Genomic DNA, 19,224 nt, shown 5'->3' on the forward strand with positions numbered 1-19,224 from the left:
CTCTAACCCTCCTTCCTCCCTAATTCCATTATCGGACACAGATAAGTTTTGACTTCTGAAGTTTTTCGCAAGGAATGTGTCAGAAGTCAGAGCGCAGTTGTAGCGCACTTGTGATTTGCGCCAGCAGATTCACGCACATACAGAAGCACATGTGAGCAGTTGTAATGACAGATTTGACGTTGTAACTCTAAATGAACGCAAACAAAAGGGAATTTGTCAGTTCACAGCAGAAATTGTTTACACACAGATGCAGATTTTTGGTGCACAAGTTTTCCCATTCTGTTTTACAAGTTTTCACATGAAATTTACAAGCTCGTTCATTTAGACACATTTTTAGCTTCAACACAGAACTTTCTAAATGTATATTTTTGTGTTAAGAATAAATGCACTTGCATATGTATGTGTGACCTAATGTTCAACGGCTTATAATTATGGTCAAAGGGTCATTTATTACAAGCCTTTATGCCTCTTTTTTTCCATAAATTCAGGACAATTTTTAAACAGAGAGGTGAAGACAAAAGAATATGCTCTGCTAGAGCTCGACAGCCTGATCAAAGCATCATCTTGTGCATAAACTGTTGCATCATCAGCATATGAATGCTTTCTGCCTGTTTCAAGTAATTTATTCAAATAGAAATGGAACAAGAGTAACAAAGCAAAAACTGTGGAACCAACATCTATTTCAGCTATATCTAAATGTGAGGACTGATGCTCCTTAGTTAGGATTCCTTTTGTATGCTTTACTTTCCCTTTAGGGCAGTGGATGAGTGGCTCAGGGTCCCAGTGAAATGATCTTTTTGGGTTCTGAGACTATTTGCTTACGTCAGATTTCAAAGGGTACGGTTGTTCAAAATCTTTATTTATAGTCTCACAGCATCGTTTCACCTTTGACCTTTTAGTTAGTGCCACACTTAAATGATGCCACAAATTAAATGGTAGTTTGTTAAACACATAATGATTTTATAAGACTTGGAATAGGTAAAAAAGGAATACAATAATATTATTCAGAAGCTCTTTTCCAACTTAAAAAATGTGTCAAGTGTTAAAGTTAACACACATGCAATTAGTTGGTGCATTACCATTAAACAAATATGTAGGTTCTGCAATCATTGCACCAGATAAAACAGCACAGTTTCATTTGTAACATGCTTTAGATGTTGCAGGTTTTGTCAGCAGGAAACATCTCTTGTGGTTGTTTGAGCATTTCATTTTTTCTGTTAGTAATCTCTAGTATATCTTCTTAACTTTTAGGCAAAGAAATTGGAGGAATTTTGTTTTATTATATTTTTGATGCCTTCAATTGCTAGACGCAAATACTTTACACATTTGGGGATCTATGAGATTTCTCAAATCTGCATATTTCCATTGACGTCTCGACACTAACTGTGTTCATTCTGTCTAAATTTAAATGTTTTGCTCCGAAGTCGAAATAATTTAAAAGTTATTGTTCAAATAGAGAATTCTGAATATTTTTATTTTTATTATCTTGGGTTTGAAATTATGTTTAATTGGTTTGATCTTTATTAATATCTAAAAATTGAGATATTTTAGTTCAGGAAACTCAAATTTCACATCATTCATGCCTGAAAGCTGCCAAGTACAACCGAGAAGGTTTTTTGCTTTTTTTTAAAAAACTGCATGTGTAAACTGATAAGACATACCAACTTTGGTTGTGTCTGGAGGTTTCATACAGAACACTCTGATATTTTCTATTGATAAGACATTATTATTTAAACTTACACGATAGTTCCAGCAATTAGTTCCTTTTTGCTTCTGTCTGAAAAACCTACTGCTGGGCTACTACTTTGTGCAATTTTGTAAATTGTTTCACACAGTTGATAGAATCTCTTTAAAGATGCATTATGCCTAAGTGCAGCAGCAGCAAATCTACCATGGAGTAAGCTTTTAGTCAGTGGTTCTGAAACCAACAACTGAGGGAGGAAATGCTATCAGAATGGGTGATCATGTTGTATGAAGACTAAAAACAAGTATTTATTTAAGACTGGGTAGGGATTTGTAATGTTCTGAAAGCAAATATTTTTCTCAGACTAAATGTTAGAAATATTGTTTCTCTGTGCACAATCAAAGTCTTTATTCAACTTTAGAGTATTTCTCAACAACAAAACATTCATGTTAAATCTTTCAATCATAAAACAGGCTGGAAATGTCCCCTTACCAGTACACATAATTTAACCCATCAGCACCTTCTAACCTCAACAGAAAAAACAAAAACTGTGTTTAGGAACCTTTGTCACTTCTCTGTGACCATGACACTTTTCAACTGAAGCTGTCCACATAGAAAAACGTATCTAAGTCAAGAATGGGATTTGAATCAGAGATATGCCCATTTTGCTCTCAAAATATCCCTGACACATACATACATACACGCAACTTGGGACTGCACACCCATTAAAGAATTCTGGGAAGAAATTATTGATCACTGACCCTTTGATCATTGGCCTACCAGCTTGAGTCACTGCCGCCAACTAAAGTCCCACTCCGATCTTTTACAAAACCTTCCCAGTAGTCTTTTAATCAAGATTATGCAGTTTTTAGCCCAAATCAAAAAAACATTGTCTAGGACACACAGTAGTTTCTTAGTTCATTAGTGTTACAACCTTCCAGTTCTTTCCATTTCCTACTGTTTGTTTTTTCTGTTTGTCTTCTCTTTCAGCAACTCAAACAGCTGAGGAGTGGAATAGTGGATCAGCTGATTGAATGGAAATTACCCGGACAGCTGAGCGTCAGGAAACGTTGTTGTGGATAAAAGCGGAAGAAGATATGATGTGAGAGAGGAGGGCTACAGTTCTCTAGTCAAATTAATAAACTTGTAAACCTCTTTTATCCTTATGGTTGGTTTCTTTGTTGCGATCCGTCCAGCTGTGCGTGTTGTGGACTTGGGTTTAGTTCGGAACAATTAAAAATTCACCTTTGAGTTGTGGACAGGACTGTTGGTGTAACGTGAGCCATCCTCTACTTCATGTCATCCATCTCCCGCTAGCTTCAAGCCCCTCACACCTCCAAGCTAACATTACTGGTGCAACAAAAGGCAAGAAATGTTGGAGCTATCCCGTCGTATGTTTTGAGCCAGATGCCAAAACTGAGGAAAACGGAGATATACATTGATCTTTTTTCATCTACTTCTGATTCGAAATAATTTGAATAAAGAAATACTCAGAAATACACATTTAAACTTAATTTCCTTCATTAGATGTTTAAAACACCAAAACACACATTAGTGCTTGTTACGGCTGTGGCCGTATTTGGTTTTGGTTTGTTCTGTGTTTTGTGTATTATTGTGTATTATTTCTTTATCAGAGCGGGACTTCTGTGTTTTGTGGATCTTTGTTTGTATGTCTGATTATTTGCAGGTGTGGTGCATGAAGGTGTGGCCTCAATTTGGACAAGCTGGTGGAGGCAGCTTTAAAAGCACCATTTGGACATCCAGTCGGTGAGAAGGGTGCCTTGCAGCAAAAGCCTCCACTGCTGCTTGGCCCTCTTCTCCATTTTTGTTTTGTTCTCCATTTTGTTTATGTCTTCTCCACTTGTTTTAGTTTGTGTTGCACTTTGTAGTTCTTTGTAGTTTGTAGTTTTGTCTGTGCCCACTCTGTTTAGTCCTTTGGTTTATGATTTTGTTTAAGTGAAGCTGTAGGGGTGAACCGCCATTTTGTTTAGTACATGTTTTCACCTGGTTTTGTTAGGTTAGGGAGGTTAGCGTTCTGTCTTTGATTTCCCTTTTCTTTTGTTGCAGGTAAGATTACATGTTGCAGTTAGTTGGGGTTTTGTTTGTTGTTTTGGCCTGGGTTCACCCTGAAGCCTTTTAGCTTCACTTTTAGTTATTGTTGGATTGTTTGTTTATTTGTAAATAAATTTGTGTTATTTTATGGAGACATTCGTTTGGTGTTTTTTGTTACACTTAAATTCAGTAGCCAAAACCTTTACTTTTTATGTTATGCCCCCCCTAGCACCCCTAGACACAAAGGGGGCGTAACAGTGCTAAAAGTCAGTAAGTTTCTGAGCATGCCTGAAGTAAATACTGTTTCTTTGAGGAAATTCACCTTAGAGGTTACCACAATCATTTTTTGTTTTTGTTGTTGGTGTTTTTGGTGACCCTGATGTCCATGTGTACCTGTTCAATACCACACAATAACTTATTTTATCATCAAATCTCCTTTATGGTTTCAGAATTGTTATAAGCAGCTCCTTCTATTAATCTATCAACTACCCCTGCTTTGTTTGCAAAGCATCCAACCCGAGCGAACGCTTTGACGAAGCCCATCCTCTGTCTTTTTTCATAACACACAAAATGTAGCTCAACATCTTCTACTCTGCCACATCAGCATTACTGGTCTCAGTAATCTCTTCTACATTACCTCTTTACCCGTCTCTGATACCTTCTATCACACACTACTGCTTCCACCTTTACAGCTAGATAAAATCTGTTGCTTCCTGTGTTTTGCACTACTGCGTGTAGTTTCCCATCCAAGGCTGTATAAAAAAATGTTCAAATGAGCAAGAGGTTTTTTAGAATAAAAAGAGACTAATTTGTGCCAAAAATAGGATTAGGACTTAAACTTCAAGAGCTCTTTGAAAGTTTTTGCTCTGAAATCTGTTTTTTCCAATACATTGCATTTATGACTGCTGTCCATTGATTTTTATTTGGAAAAACAATTAGCATTTAGTGATACATGAATTTATTTAACCCCTTTTTTTATATAAAGCTAAAATTTTTCAGTAGCTGCACCTATCACATTCATGTGTCATGTTCTTGATTCAACTTTTGGTAGTTTGATTACATTTGGTTTTGGCTTACCTTGTTGGTCATCATGTTTTCTGAAATATGTCTACTTTCAACTATTAGTTTGACTTTCAGTTTCCTCATAAAGCAGTTTTAGCCCTTGTGCATGTGTTTAATTTATACTTCACATATTTGTTCATTTACGCTCTGTTAGGCACTACACCCATGAGCAAACACCTCTGTTATGTGTTATTGTAGTACATGCAGTTCCAGATTCTGCTCTTTTTTTATATGAATATAATTTATAAAACATCTGCCTTTTTATTTTTCTTCTACCTCCTAGATCCCCTCATTTAGGTCTTTTCCATTGACTGTATAAGAGGACTGGACTGAGCGAGTCTGAAATCACCCATAGACTTCCAGCTCCAGTAAAATGAAGCCAATTCATTGACCATTTTTTTGGCGATGTTGGACCCAGACAACAGTGATTGGTCAGAGTCGGATTGAGTCAACTATTCTATGACAACTACTGCTGCCAATCAGGAGTGAGGTTGTTCGAAGTCCCCACCCCTTCCCCTTAAAGTGGGCTTGGGAGAATCTGTCAATTTATATTGTTTTAACATTGTGAAGCACTTTGTGAGTCGCTCTCTGAGAAAAGTGCTATATAAAGCTTTACTTACTTACTTGCTAAACATTTCAAACTTTCGAGGTGGGGGCCAGCGGGCACTATTGAGGCATCCGATTGGTCAGTTTATAACTTGAATAACTTGCAATGAAGAAAAAATGTCGTGAAAAAAATAGGATTAGCAACAACATGTTAAAAAAGGTAGCAGAGCAAGAATGGTTACTCTGACAAATAAAACGACGGAGTCATTGAGACTATCTTTCAATAGAAGTCTAAGGGCTTGGAGCCAGCGGACACTTCCTGTTTGGAACCCAAGGGAGGAGGGATTGCTCAGTCCAGCTCTCTTTACAGTCAATGGGTCTTTCCTCGCCTGTTCTGAAGCAGTTCATTTTTTTTTGTTTTTTGAATTGAGAATTTGAACTGCCAGTAAATGATTTTACAGATGTAGCTACTGGAAAAGCTGAACTGAAGGTATACCGTGAACTCTGAATATTTCTAAGGGACTTTGAGGGACAGTTTAAGGTTTGAGTTTTGCGTGCTTGTACTTCAAAATCAGGGTCAGAATAGGGCAAGTGGAGTCATAATTCTAGTCATATGAGAAGCATTTTTTTATATTTCAGGTACTTTAATCAGACCAGACCTGGTGGAAAAAAAAATATATAAATATTTTGGAGACACATTGTTATTGTATTTAGGCCCGATTATTGGAGTTAACATGACACAAAGCAGGAACTTAATTTCCGGTTCCATGTGAGGCCTGACGCAGTTCCCCTGCTGAAGTAAGTGTTGGGGTCTTCAGCTCCACTTTCAAGAACAAAGACAATATCCTGGAAGAGTGCATCTTGTGGCACAGAAATAAAACTGTCAACACCTGAAATAGATAAGAGATACAAAGAGAGGCAACGTGCCATTTAGTATCATTTGCTAGCAATAATGGCTGCATAGCTGAAGGAAGTAGGATTCATTTAACCAGAGCTGGCATAGGTGCAACTATCACTGATGGGAAAACAAATCATTCTTCTTGTCTGCAGAGATTTTTTTGTGTGGGAGATGTGTTGAAAAATAAATAAAATAACCTGACAGCCAAGAGTTATTCTTCAGCAAACCTAAAATGAAATCTTAAACCCGTTACATCTTTAATTAAGCTTGGTTGATGTGAAAGAGCAGCTGCTGTCAGAATATTTAAGCTACAGCCACTTCTAGAATGATTTGCTCTTCTTCCAAGAGAAAAAAACAACTGTCAGTCAGCTGAGGTGAGGAGTAATTTATTCCAGTTTCGCAAATGGTGGTATTTTCTTTGTCATGCACTGTTTAGCGGCTGCCCTCTATCACAGAAACCTGCAGTGAAAACTATTTTTTAACTCAACGATGAGAAAAAGCAAATGTCAAAATGAAGCTGAGAGGATTTTAGAGATTTCATGCTGGCTTGCCTGTGTATGGTAATCAAGTTTCATAGATTATTTTTTTAAATAGGACGGCTTTTTGAAAATGACTTGTTTCTTTGTGTCTGCTTGCAGGAATCCTCAAAACATACAGTAAGTTTACGACTTAAAACACATATAGGAGTGTGAGCATACATGATTAATGACCGCACACATCTCAGTACCCAACCTTACAGCTAGAGAGGACTCCAGACTTATTGAAAGGAGATGAGGAGTACACATCCTCCTAATCGTTCAATAAAAACCCCAAAACCAACAGGGAAGTGTTGAAAGTTTGTATTATCTGCTGTAAAGGTCAGGGTCATCCATCAAACTTGTTGAACACAATCTAAACATTTTGATAAGTACACACATTTCGGGTTACATATTTTTATAATGGAATAACATAACAAACTCAATGCTGAATGACCTATCTAGAAAGTTTTGCTTCATGGAAACATGCATTCTGACACTATAAGGAACATTACTAAACAAAAACAAAAAAGCATCTACTTTAGCAATTCCAAGCTGTGCGTTTAAGCCATGCGATCCCGAGAGGAAGGTAAGATGAAGTCTGCAGTACAAACAAATTTGAAACAGTTAAAGATGTGTGTTTCAGTGAAATACTTAATGTCTAACTTGGGAAGAAGTTAGCACCTTCAGCACAATAGAAGTCACTGTCACCAGCCTGAAACATCTATGATTTTATATCTATAGGCAAAACTGTTTTGAAAACAAAAATGTTAATGTTAACGCCCCAGTTTCATCTTTGATAACTTACATTTATCAAGGAATCTACGTTGCTACAACTTAGGACAAATAACTGGAGAAGAAGCTTGTGCTGCATTTTTTGGCAAAATTTTACGGGACTGCATTTGAAAATATAGATGGCTTTGTCTGCATGCATTTACTTATATAAAAAGGAGTTCTCTTGTCATTGTAAAGAGCCCCATCTCTTGAAACCTGTGGTGGGGGATATCAGAGCTGTGTATTGACAGCAAACAGTAAGAAAGCCTGCAATTGTAATCAGCCCACAAGAGCTTTCATGTGTCTAGTCTATTGCATGTAGAGAAGAGACACCCACAGCTCTTTTTGTGGTTTGTAGTGAGCTGCTGTTTCAAGCTTCACCTAAAGAGGCATATCACAGTTAGAGGAAGTGAACACACCACCCTTGCTTTCTCGTGAAAAACACAAATATGAAGTTCAACTTCATTTTCTTTTGGGGGAAAAACTGCCAGTCCATGGAAAGAAAAGATCCCATATAAAGTCAGGCTGTTCAAAAGATAAAAGGCGAGCTGTAACAGGCGAGGTAAATGGTTGAAAGACATTCTGAGGACTTTTAGATTGCCGAAAAGAAATTGGATTTATAATATAAAAGTGGCACAAAGCAGATTTTCAGCCTAGGGTGCCTAAACAGCTCTGCAAAATTCTTACTACAATCCAATGGTTCTGCCACTCCTTGTTTCTGTGTCTCAAGGTAAACCATAGTAATCCTCTACTTCCTTTCTGAATGAGTCCTTGGTCTCTCTGTGTTCAGAGAATGCTGACCCTGTCTGTGAGGCCTTGCACATCTGCATCATCCCCACCTTCCTCAGCAGTAGGAGGGGGAACAAGGTGAGTAGGATAGGGCATGTTTTGCTCTTGGGCATACAACTGCCAACGGCTGTCATCGCTCTCGTGGGTGATGTAACGCTCTCCAAGTTTGGTCTCCAGCTGTCGCAAGTCCAGCCACGTCTGGTAGTCCTGTGAAACGAAGTACAAACATTAGGGTGAAATTTCAGTTTAAAAGGCCATGAAATTGGATCGATATAAGAGAAGCTTTCGTGGTTTTGATGAGCCCACAGAGGACCATCCAGTAATCACTTTAGGATAGTGCCTGCTTGTCAAAGAGCTGACATAACCCGAAAATTGCAAATAGAATTTTCATCCAGTTAAGGCTGTAGTGGCAGAGTAAGTTACAAAAAACAAACAAAAAAAACAAACAAAAAATGCTCAAAACTGTTTAGCATCTATTTTCTCAGTTACAACTTCACAGAGTTGAAGAGTGTGCTCAAATCTGTTTCTTTCTTCATGAGGCAAAGACATTACTGAGGCATTCTCGCGATCTTAAGGCCCAGCTTTGTCTATGTGATAGTGTCTGCGGAGCGCTGCTGCATCCTTTATCTCTGATGAGGGATTACAGCTGCACTGAAAGCATGACGAATTGTCTTTGAGGCCAAAGGAAATCTTCACTTTTGATAAATATGTCTGAATAGTGTGCCTGTTTGAAGATGTGAGTGGTTTATTTGCAGTACCTGTAAATACGTGTGACTGAGACTTTTGTCTACACTGTAGCGCTTCCTCATCTTCACTTGCAGCAGATTGTTGATCAAGTCGATTGCTGAAAAGAAGACATTATGCCCATCATTTATATTTAAATCAATCATACACAAAAGAATTATAATTCTGTGCATATATGCATATATGCACAGATAACAGAAAGCTGTTAATGTTCCTTGCCAGGTTTTAAAATGAATAATATGACTTTATGTTATAAAAAGGCAGGCAAAGTGATGTGTACAGTTTTCATCAAAATGTATAAAAATAAATAAATTAAAAAAAACAGTAGCCAGTGGGAGCTAATTAAAATTCACTTGATTAGCTGATAATCATGGCTACCTCAATTAAAGGTTTGGCTGCTTGACTTGTGGGAACTGTTGCTGCCTGTCTGTCTTTCTCCGTGAGAAACAAAACATTCTTTCGTTTGCAAAAGTGAACTTCCAAACAGGTCAGACCACAAAATAAGGTTACCTAAATCCTACTTGCTGCGTATGTTAGATATGTCACGCACATTACTGCAGTTGATGAGGTTGAAGATTGAATCAGCGGAACTTTTTTCTTATAAAGCCTATATTTGCACTGAAAAATGTCAAAAACATTTACCGTATTTAAAAGAATTAATTTTATTCAAAACACCTTTTAGGACCATCAAAGTCACTGTACTAAAACACAACAGGTAAAATAAATTAAAAACATCTTTAAAAACAAAACAAATGGTGCAAATGAAATTATATTTTAAGATATCGCATTGTTTCTGCTGTTTTACATTGAGTTTGTCAAAAAAAAGGGTTTCTGATTGTGTGCAGCAGCACTACGGATATTATTGTTAGTTCATTTTAACACATGGTAATGGAACAAATGATTATTTATTGTTTCATAATGGCTGTGTTTAGTTTTTCACACCATAGCTATAGCTTTTTTGTTTACTTTTAATGAGGCAGAACAAGCAAAGTCCTTTGTTATTAATATTGATTCAACACAACTAAAATTTCATGATGTCGTGTGTTTACCATCTACTATACAGTGTAACAGTATGTAAACACTGGTTATATCATAATTATATGTGCATATAATTATGCTGTATTGTTAAAAATTGTTATCACGTTGAAGTTATTTAACAAAAACGTGACTTTCAGCTAAAATAAAATGTTTTCTTTTTATATTTAAAGTATTGTATCTCTGTATTAGTCTACAAGAGCTTCCTTCTTCACTGGGATCTCAATTTACCATCTTTGGAGATCTGCTTCCAGGGGTTGGGAGGGTACATGAAGGCTGCATTGTGGATCTGGTCGTTGATGTCTTCATCTTCATTAAAGGGGAATGTACCACTGAGGCTGACGTACATTATGACCCCCACTGACCACATGTCTAATGAGCGGTTGTAGCCCTGGTTCAGCAGGACCTCTGGGGCCAAGTAGGCGGGTGTGCCCACCACAGAGCGACGGAAAGATTTCTCGCCAATAATGCGAGCAAAACCAAAGTCGCACAACTTGACCTATGACAGATGAAGATGACGATTAGCAATAACATAGTTCAAATGAGTGGAAATAAATGAAGATATTTGCATTAAAACGGATTTAAAAGAAGACACGTTCGAGGGATCGCACACAAGGGTGTGAAATACCGCACTTCAGGCATAAAAATGAGAATGGTGGCAGATGTGTGTTGTGCAAATACCTGTGGGAAAGGATCTGCAGAAGCGAGCAGGACATTCTCAGGTTTTAGATCACAATGAACGATATTCTTGAAGTGCAGGTGCCTGAGGGCTAAGAGAATCTGCATGCACATTTGCACACGAATCCCCCAAACACAGGTCTGAATTAGTTCCAGGAAGCAACATGTGACATTTATTTATATGCCACACTGTAAAGTAGAAAACCTGATGCCAAGAACTGCCATATCAAGACGTTTTACCATTAACTTTATCAAACATATGTACATTAACAACTACTTGCCTTTGCACAACAACTTAGGAAATATGACAACACATATTTGGCTTGTTTCTTTGGGGCGCATACACACCTGTGTGATGAGAAATTTAGTGAGTCTTTCAGGCAATCTGCCTTTCTCACTGGAGAGGATCATCTCCAGCATGTCCCCATGCAGCTTCTCCATCACCACAAACACCTTCTCTGGGGTTTCAAACATGCACTCCAGGTTCACGATGCCCAGGTGGCGTAAACTCTGAAAGATTTTAAAAGCAGGGCAGAGGATTAAAAAAAAGGTCGTTTTTGGATCATGTTCAGGATGTGACCCTACAAAAACAATTGTGGCAGTAATTACAACTAGTATGACATAAAAAAACAAAATGGGTTGCATTTAATACTCATAACAAGTATTTACATTTAATTCATAAAAAGACTATTTAAATAAAAAAGAGATAGGAGCAACACAGATACAGGCTGACGTTCCTCTGTCTCCATCTGCTGGTTTTTCTGGACACACCACAGAGGACCAAAGCAGTTCATGAATGATCAAAATGTTTTTGATTCACCACAGTAAACTACACACAAAAAATAACTGTCATACTTACATATCTTTACATTTTAAAATGATAACGTAATGTTGGTGTATATATATGTATAGATAGATAGAGAGAGAGAGAGACAGACAGACAGACAGACAGATAGATGGATATTGATAGATCTTGTCAATTGTTTACATACATACACATGGATTTTAACAGAGGATCATTTTTGAAATCTTTTCTCTGAGACAGTGTCTATGGTGTCTGTGCAGTCGTCGTCTGGTCAGGTAGTGCTGTCAGTTGTGCACATTCTTAGCAGGTATGTTTACCTGCAGGATGGCCACTTCATTTCTCAGCTGGCTTTCTTGCTTGGTGGGAAATCGAAGCTTATCTATGACTTTGACAGCCACATCTCTTCCTGTCTTTCTGTGCTTCCCTGAAAAATAAAAAGACTGCTAGTACTGGTAATATGACAGCCAACAAAAATTCAATTTGTGATGCTTTTAAAAAACTTCTCTAATGCTAACATTTTATTTAACAAATAAATATTAGAAAACAAGCTCTTTGTTTGGGTTGGACTTTTTTTGTCAAAGTGACAAAACCTACTAACTTAACATCACTTTACATGCGAACATACCTCCATAAACCACTCCAAACTGCCCAGATCCCAGCACCTCATCAGCAAAAATCTGGTAAACCGTGCCAATATCCTGCACAAAAATATTGAATTACTTATTATGTACTTTAAAGAATCCAAAAGATAGATAATTCACTGCTAAAGTGAGTGCCATACCACGTTCTCTTGGATTTGACTGTTGGACACAGATATGCTGATGGAGGCTTGTCCTAAAACAGCAAACACAACAGTTCATACAACACTGGGTTCAAATGTGTGTATTTTCAATGTGTTTGAACTTACTGTGTGGCGTGTTTCCCTGAGCCGGTGGTGCATCCTGAAAAATGACTGGCATGAGGGCCTGGCGAATGACCCCCTCCCACGACTTTGCTACCTCAAGCCCAATCCCGCTGTTGGGCGCCACCTGGCTGGGGGACGGTGGCGTCTGTGGAGGAATCTGAGGGTGGCTTGGAGCCACAGATGACTGTGTGACCTCTCCAACAAAGTAGCGCACTGTGCCTGTGATGAGCTCGAAGCAGTGAGGGTTGGTGCCTTGTGGGGCAATTGTGAAGTCACTTGCAGGGTGCACCTCCAGAATTTCAGACAAGGGAATCTCCTACAAGACCCCAGATGCAGATTAGAAAACAAATGAGTGAAGACTTCACCTCTGTGACTTAGTTTCATAGTTTGTGGTAAGCTGTACTTCACATACCTTGTAATATTTGTTTGAGTTATTGTTCTGGAAGAGGATGATGCACTTACAGTCCAGACGCCAGTAGTGCCTCTTCCTCTGAGGAGGAGGAGGGTGGAATTAAAATGGGATAAATAAAAAGGTAAAAAGGGCACTAAAAGAAGCAATGGAGACAAAAATGAAGGAGTAGGGAGGCATAAAATGCTAGAACCTCAGGATCTAAGAGAAAAGAAAGAGGAAAAAAGAAAGAGAATTTATGCTACAGAATGCAAAGGTCAAAGTGAAAAGGAATAGAATTGATCATGAAAAACAGAAAAAGAGTGTTAGGGTAGCCAGATAGAAAATAAACATGGAATATAATGTTAACAGTTTCTAAAAGGTCAAATATAGACTTCATCCAAGAAAAAATGAAAATTCTGAACATTGCCTTTTAGACCAAATTCATCACATATTTTCTGAGAGCCGTTTCATTATTTAAAGGTCAAATTTATTGTGAATGTCCAGATTATTTCACTGACACACAACACTTTTGCACAAATTGTTAAAGAAGCAATAAAAGCAAAGAGCAAAGGATCAAGGCTTAAACAGCTGCAGGGGAAGAAGCGGGAGGCCTAAAACAGCTGTGTTTAGTTTCTAAGTGAATATAAATGGGAAGAAACAAAGCAAAGCTTACAGAAACTTTTGTATTACTAAAAGTCTAAATTACTGTAGATAAAAATGTTAAGGCACATAAAAATGATTTTGGTTTAGTGTAGGAGAGTGTGATGAGTTACCAGTGTGTCCTTATTAGTGTAGTGAACCATCCATCCTTCCTTGATTGCTGTGCTGGACCGCCTCGTGGTCTGTCTCACCGACTGCACCACCCTCATTAGTGGAATGTAAACACTGGGAAAGGCAGATCGCCATTCATTTGAGGAGGTGCAACAAAAATGAATTTCTTTATCAACAAATGTTTTATAAAACAATTCTTGTTAGAATGAGTCAGGATGCAAATTCAGGATAATCCTGAGAGAATTTTGAATGGTAAAAAAAAAGACATTTTGTTTTTTTTTATCTAGAATCTAATGAAAAGTTCTCCGGCCAGGATAAATGAATGCTTGTTACTAACATTGTTACTTTAGTCTGTGAAATAGCATTTCAGTCTCCATGGTAACAACACAGTTATTGATTTTGACAATAAAAAATACATACTTTTTCCACTCCTGGAAGTGGTTCTTTTAGTCTAATCCAGTTTAACCTTTTGCTCACTGGAGATTAAAAAAGGTTTAAAAAGTTTGTGTTTTTTTTGTTGTTTTTTTTCCAGGCAAAGCATTCAATCACAAAATATTCAAAGAGACTTTAAGTCATGGAAGGTCTATTAGAAACAGTTTTGGGTGGATATTTAACCACAAACTGAACCACACATGATGATGTGCAAAACAACAATTTTCTCTATTAAAACAATGATAATTGTCTGTAATTGTTATACTTGATTTTTTTTTTCAATACCTATACTAACCAGAAACTAACTAACCAAATTGAGAAAACAAAAATTTCAATAAATTGAATGATGAAATACAGAAGAACCCCAAAATTGTTCCTATGTTTTAGGGTTTTATCATTGCAACAACTGCTGCTGTACTTTGTAAATCAGTCCATCTTAAAGATGCCCTTCATACCATCTTCACATAGATATTGAAAATCTCCTCATACCTTTGGTCTCCACTAGTTCCATCTTGGTTGTTATCAGGGGAAAATGATCCCGGGATGCTGCAGGTCTCATCTGAGTCGTCCATTAAAGACTTGTCTGACGTGTCATACTCGCTGGTGTAGTCCATGGGTACTTCAGGGTCTGCAGTGGGACTCATCGTATCTGAGGTGGAAAAAAGGGGGGGGGGGGGTGCTATCATTAGCACATTTTACAAGATTTTTTTTTTTCACGCAAAAAAAGCAATAGGAAAGGTGAAGATTTAATCACTTCAAAATGAAAACAACACTTACCACAGTTACTTTTGTTATCTGAGAAGATAAAAAGATTGGTGCCAGTGAGTTTATGTGTCATAAAAACTATATGTTCAGTTGTTAGATGTTAATGCATTTTTTGTTCAACTCATGCAGGCTTAACATCAGAGAATAAGTCGTCATTTCTCTCACCTCCAATAGTCTCCCCGAGACAGTCATTGGGAACCTTGTACACACAGCGTTTATGGCAGTTGAACTTGCAGTCTGGGGGTAAATCCACAAAGTTAATCAGGGTTAAACTAGTTTTAATTGCATTAAGACAGAAATCTTTTTTCTTTGTCTGTACTCACCTTTGCACTGGAGACCCTGTCTAAAGAGCCCTCTGAGAAGCCTCTTACAGTACTGGCACACAGTCGGCCGGGTGTACGAGTGAACCGCAAAAGTGTGCGGCACCTTCACCTTGCTCATCAGCATCTTGTCCAGATGAACCGGTCGGCCTGTGTAGAAGCGCCGTGCTTCACTGGGAGTTCGTGGCTTGAATGATAGAGAGGAGAGGAAAAAAGTTTCTAAAAATGTTGCCATCGTTCATAGATGACAAAAAAAAAGGAAATGAGCAAAGAAATGAAGTGAATACATGAGGCAACTGTTAAACGACGAATGGACCAATTTAAAATCTTCAGTTAAATCTTAGATATCATGTTCATTTTTCTGTGTTCTGTCTTCAAATAGCAAAGTGATCACCAAATTGAACAAAGATTTGTTGTGTCTCCATGCTTTGTAAAATTAAACCATAATCTCCTTTGCAGGTCTATATTTTTCAGTTAAAAATTCATAGTCTATTTATTATTTTGTATTACAGCTTTTTCTTTTGTTACTGTGTTGTTTCTTTTTTTTAAATCTTATTTCGTTTTCTATTATTTCATTTCTTTACAATGTTACTGGTATGTTGTTTTGGTTTTTTGTTTTCACTGTTCAACCACTCGGCATCTCTTTTTATTTTTTTTCTCACTTTTTCAATTTAAATGTCGCACAAAGCAGGAAAACTGCTTATACGAAGGCCGTAAAAACAGTTAATGCTCTATAAAACCCAGGCTTAACCTGGTTAACCTGAGCGACACTTTAAATCAAGATTTGTGAGAATGAATTTAAATGTACCATTTGTGTGTTGGAACGAATGAGGCTGGCGTCTTCTCCGCAGGTGGAAGCCATCCCGCTACTGTTCACTGAGTCAGTGTTGGAGAGTCGCATGGACTGACTACTGCTCAGAGAAGTGGTAGAGAGACGTCGCTTCCGAGCTCCACTGCAGTTGTTTGGGATGCTGAATGCACACCGCTTGTGGTAATTAAGTCCACATCCTGCAGGGGGAGCCATTGATCAGAGAGTCAGGGAGAAGTATACCATTACAGTCTATTAATGAGCCACACTGAGCCTATTAGACAAGAGCTTGAACTAATGGCAGTCTGGGATCTGATAAAATTGCCTTTTTTTCATTTCCTTCTTATCTCACCATCACATTTAAGCCCTTGTCTGACCAAACCGAACAGCATCTCTCCACAGTGATCACAAAAGGCTGGGGCCCGATAGGAATGCACGTTGAGTGCATGGGGCCTAATCTGGAAATCTTCAAACGTGGTAGCCGCTAGAAAAAGATAAGAGAGAGACACACCATTGTCAGGGAGGATGCAAAGATACCATTGTACCTCTGTAATGAGGCTTCATGAGCAAAGGCTGGTGGATAGGATGGAAACAGGATGGAAAATGACGGCAACAGTAACATTTAAGATAGTAAACCAGCAGATTATCTTTTATGATACACCCTCCAGCAAAACACAATAATGGAAGCTTAACTAAAGAGGGGAAGAAATGATTAGGAAACAAAAGAAGGAAGTAGGAAGATTGGGGCACACATTTGTATGATAACAGAGCATGTCATTTACATGAAAAAAAGAGAAGAGAACAAAAGAGAGGAGAGGTGGATACCTGAGAGCACAACCTCCACCAGGTCTCCCTCCTGAATGTCGCTTGTTGCTTTGACCATCTGTAGAATGTTGTTGGTGGTTGTGTCATGCTTGAAAAGCAAAATCTTGTCATAAATGCCATAAAAGCCACACTCCGGGAACTACAAGATAATACACAAAGGAAGAAAAAAGAATGCATACGTTAAATTTTTAACTTGAATAAATTCATTTCAATGTTCCCCTTAAATAGCAGTTGTTTGTTTCAATATGTCAGGCGAATCACATTGTACCATAGATATATTTCATTTTATACATCTCCATAACATCTAAAAACATAAAAACGAAGTTATAATATTGAAAAAACATTTGAATAAAATATATGCAAATTAGTAGTAACGATAATATTATTTTCAGTCAATGCAACAACTACATGCAGTATAGTCACAGTGAGAAAGAAAAATAGAATGCTTTTTATACATATTTTTTTCATTGTTTTGGGAGGGGGAATATTTTCCAACATATAAAACTTAACAGAACTCCTAATTATTTTGTTTGTTTGTTTTGTACAAATTGCCTGCAGAGCAGTCTAGGCCTTAAACTATATCTTAATTTTTAGTTACTGAAAACTTTACTAAACAGAAATATCAAATAAAGTTGTTAAATTATAGATATCCCTACGATAACCTCACAAACACACACAGTTGTTGAAGTACACTACAGTGTATTCCCACATGATAAACAACTTAATTACTATGGAAAGGTAGACAAAAGTGAAACTGTATCTTTTTCTTTCCTATCAGTCATGTGCCAATGCACAAACACACAACGCTGCAGCTCTTTCACATACATGAGAGAATAGACTGTCACTCAGGAGTCAGCAGAGCAAAGATGGCTGTCATAGGAAAACCTTGCTCTCCTTAATAATTAATACTGCTAGGTTCCCTTCAGTGGCCACATCACACAGGACACCACAGGTACAAACACACTCACAGACTCGTGTTATTAGAATGTGTTTCTTCTGCACACTTTTAAAAATAATCAGAAATCAAGTGCTTTCTTTACAATACTCTGAAACTGCATAAAGAATAATTTTGATCCCTAATATTCCACTTTATTTTCTTAATTTGCTAGGTTTCAATCTTCAACCTCCTGCACTTTGGACCTTTAACATTCCCTAAATGTTACAAAAACAAGTATTTTTGACATGATGTCATAGGAATCAAATGATTGGATGTTTTAGTCTTGATGTAGATTAATGTTAAAATGAATCATTAACATGAAAAAGGACTCTTTTTGAATCATTTTTACCTCTACGCTTTCCAAGCTTCATCACTTTTCACAGGTACACAGAATGTTTACAGACCAGCTGCTCAGTTTAAAGTACAATTACAGTTCCTGTGCTTTATGTAATAAGATTGCAAACACTGGATTTCTTAGAATAAACCCTGGTTGCGTAGAAAGATGTTTCGCCGTGTTCACACCCTTCAAAAAAACAGCTTTATAGACAACGCTGAATTACTTGTGTTATTATCTTTTCTTGTTAGATGTATCCGTGCTACAGACCACATGTGCAATGTAACGGATTTCCATGCCCTGTGATCCATACCACCATCTTCAAAAGTGTGCTTGGAGATGATTAAAAAAAATGTAAATGACTTTGGCGTGACACCTTGGAATGACACAACAAGCATACACCTCCACGCTTTCAGTCAGACACACCTGTCTAACAAGCAACACCTGACACACCCTGTTTTTCCTCAGCAGGCCTTCGTTTTTCCTTAGCGCTCACAGCTCTCTCAGTTTCCCAACAAAGGCTCCACTTCACAGCTGAAATCCAGGCCAAGCTTGTGGCTTTGCCAGGTTCCTCAGAGAGTCCACCACGCCCCAGCTTCTACTGCTGCTGACCGCTCAGTCAACAACTGGACACAAACGCACTTTAAGGGCAAATCTACAATATCTACATGAAATTATAACCTGCTCAATAACTGGAAATTTATGGGGAAAAAACACAATTAAGAATAATGATTCAATAAATAGATGTTAGACTATACACAGGATAAATATGTTGAATCTAATCCAAAACATGTGTTTATTTTGTTGTTGTTTGTGTTTTTTAAATGATTTTTAACTGCCAGAAAATGTTCCAGTTGGTTCCATTTAGAAAAAGGTCCATTAAAAGGAGCCACATGAAGAGGGCCCAGCCTTTTATGTTGCAGTCAAAAAACGTCCCCACTCTTTAGATCTTAAAGTCTAAAGGGGATGACTTTTTACCATTGAGACTCTTAATGCTGTGGGGTGCTTCTGTGCTGAGTTGTGCACAATCTCAGAATCTAAGGGCAAGTCTTTCACACTTCAATTTACTGACCGGTGATTAGGGAGAGAGGAGACAAGTAACTAAGGAAAATGAAAAAGTGAAGGGTTTCCCTCACAGCGCTAACGTTTCAATCC

The 19,224-nt window shown here is 37.7% G+C and overlaps 1 protein-coding gene across 1 annotated transcript in view; it reads right to left on the reverse strand.

Annotated features, from left to right (window-relative positions):
- Positions 1-7,066: 7,066 nt before the first annotated feature.
- prkd2 (protein kinase D2) overlaps positions 7,067-19,224 on the reverse strand; it is a 37,123-nt gene continuing 24,965 nt past the window's right edge. The window contains exons 2-19 of the mRNA XM_011482554.3: positions 16,799-16,937; positions 16,326-16,457; positions 15,974-16,173; positions 15,169-15,352; positions 15,011-15,082; positions 14,858-14,875; positions 14,570-14,729; positions 13,651-13,762; positions 12,899-12,976; positions 12,490-12,802; positions 12,364-12,416; positions 12,208-12,280; positions 11,900-12,006; positions 11,126-11,287; positions 10,781-10,879; positions 10,331-10,598; positions 9,079-9,164; positions 7,067-8,527 (exon numbers count right to left, since the gene is read on the reverse strand). Coding sequence (XP_011480856.1) covers positions 8,318-8,527; positions 9,079-9,164; positions 10,331-10,598; positions 10,781-10,879; positions 11,126-11,287; positions 11,900-12,006; positions 12,208-12,280; positions 12,364-12,416; positions 12,490-12,802; positions 12,899-12,976; positions 13,651-13,762; positions 14,570-14,729; positions 14,858-14,875; positions 15,011-15,082; positions 15,169-15,352; positions 15,974-16,173; positions 16,326-16,457; positions 16,799-16,937 — 2,466 coding nt within the window. The 3' untranslated portion in view covers positions 7,067-8,317. The remainder of the gene's footprint in view (positions 8,528-9,078; positions 9,165-10,330; positions 10,599-10,780; positions 10,880-11,125; positions 11,288-11,899; positions 12,007-12,207; positions 12,281-12,363; positions 12,417-12,489; positions 12,803-12,898; positions 12,977-13,650; positions 13,763-14,569; positions 14,730-14,857; positions 14,876-15,010; positions 15,083-15,168; positions 15,353-15,973; positions 16,174-16,325; positions 16,458-16,798; positions 16,938-19,224) is intronic.

The sequence above is a fragment of the Oryzias latipes genome, chromosome 13 (genome assembly GCF_053564925.1).
Source record: "Oryzias latipes strain Hd-rR chromosome 13, Olatipes_Hd-rR_3.1".
Classification (NCBI taxonomy): Eukaryota; Metazoa; Chordata; class Actinopteri; order Beloniformes; family Adrianichthyidae; genus Oryzias; species Oryzias latipes.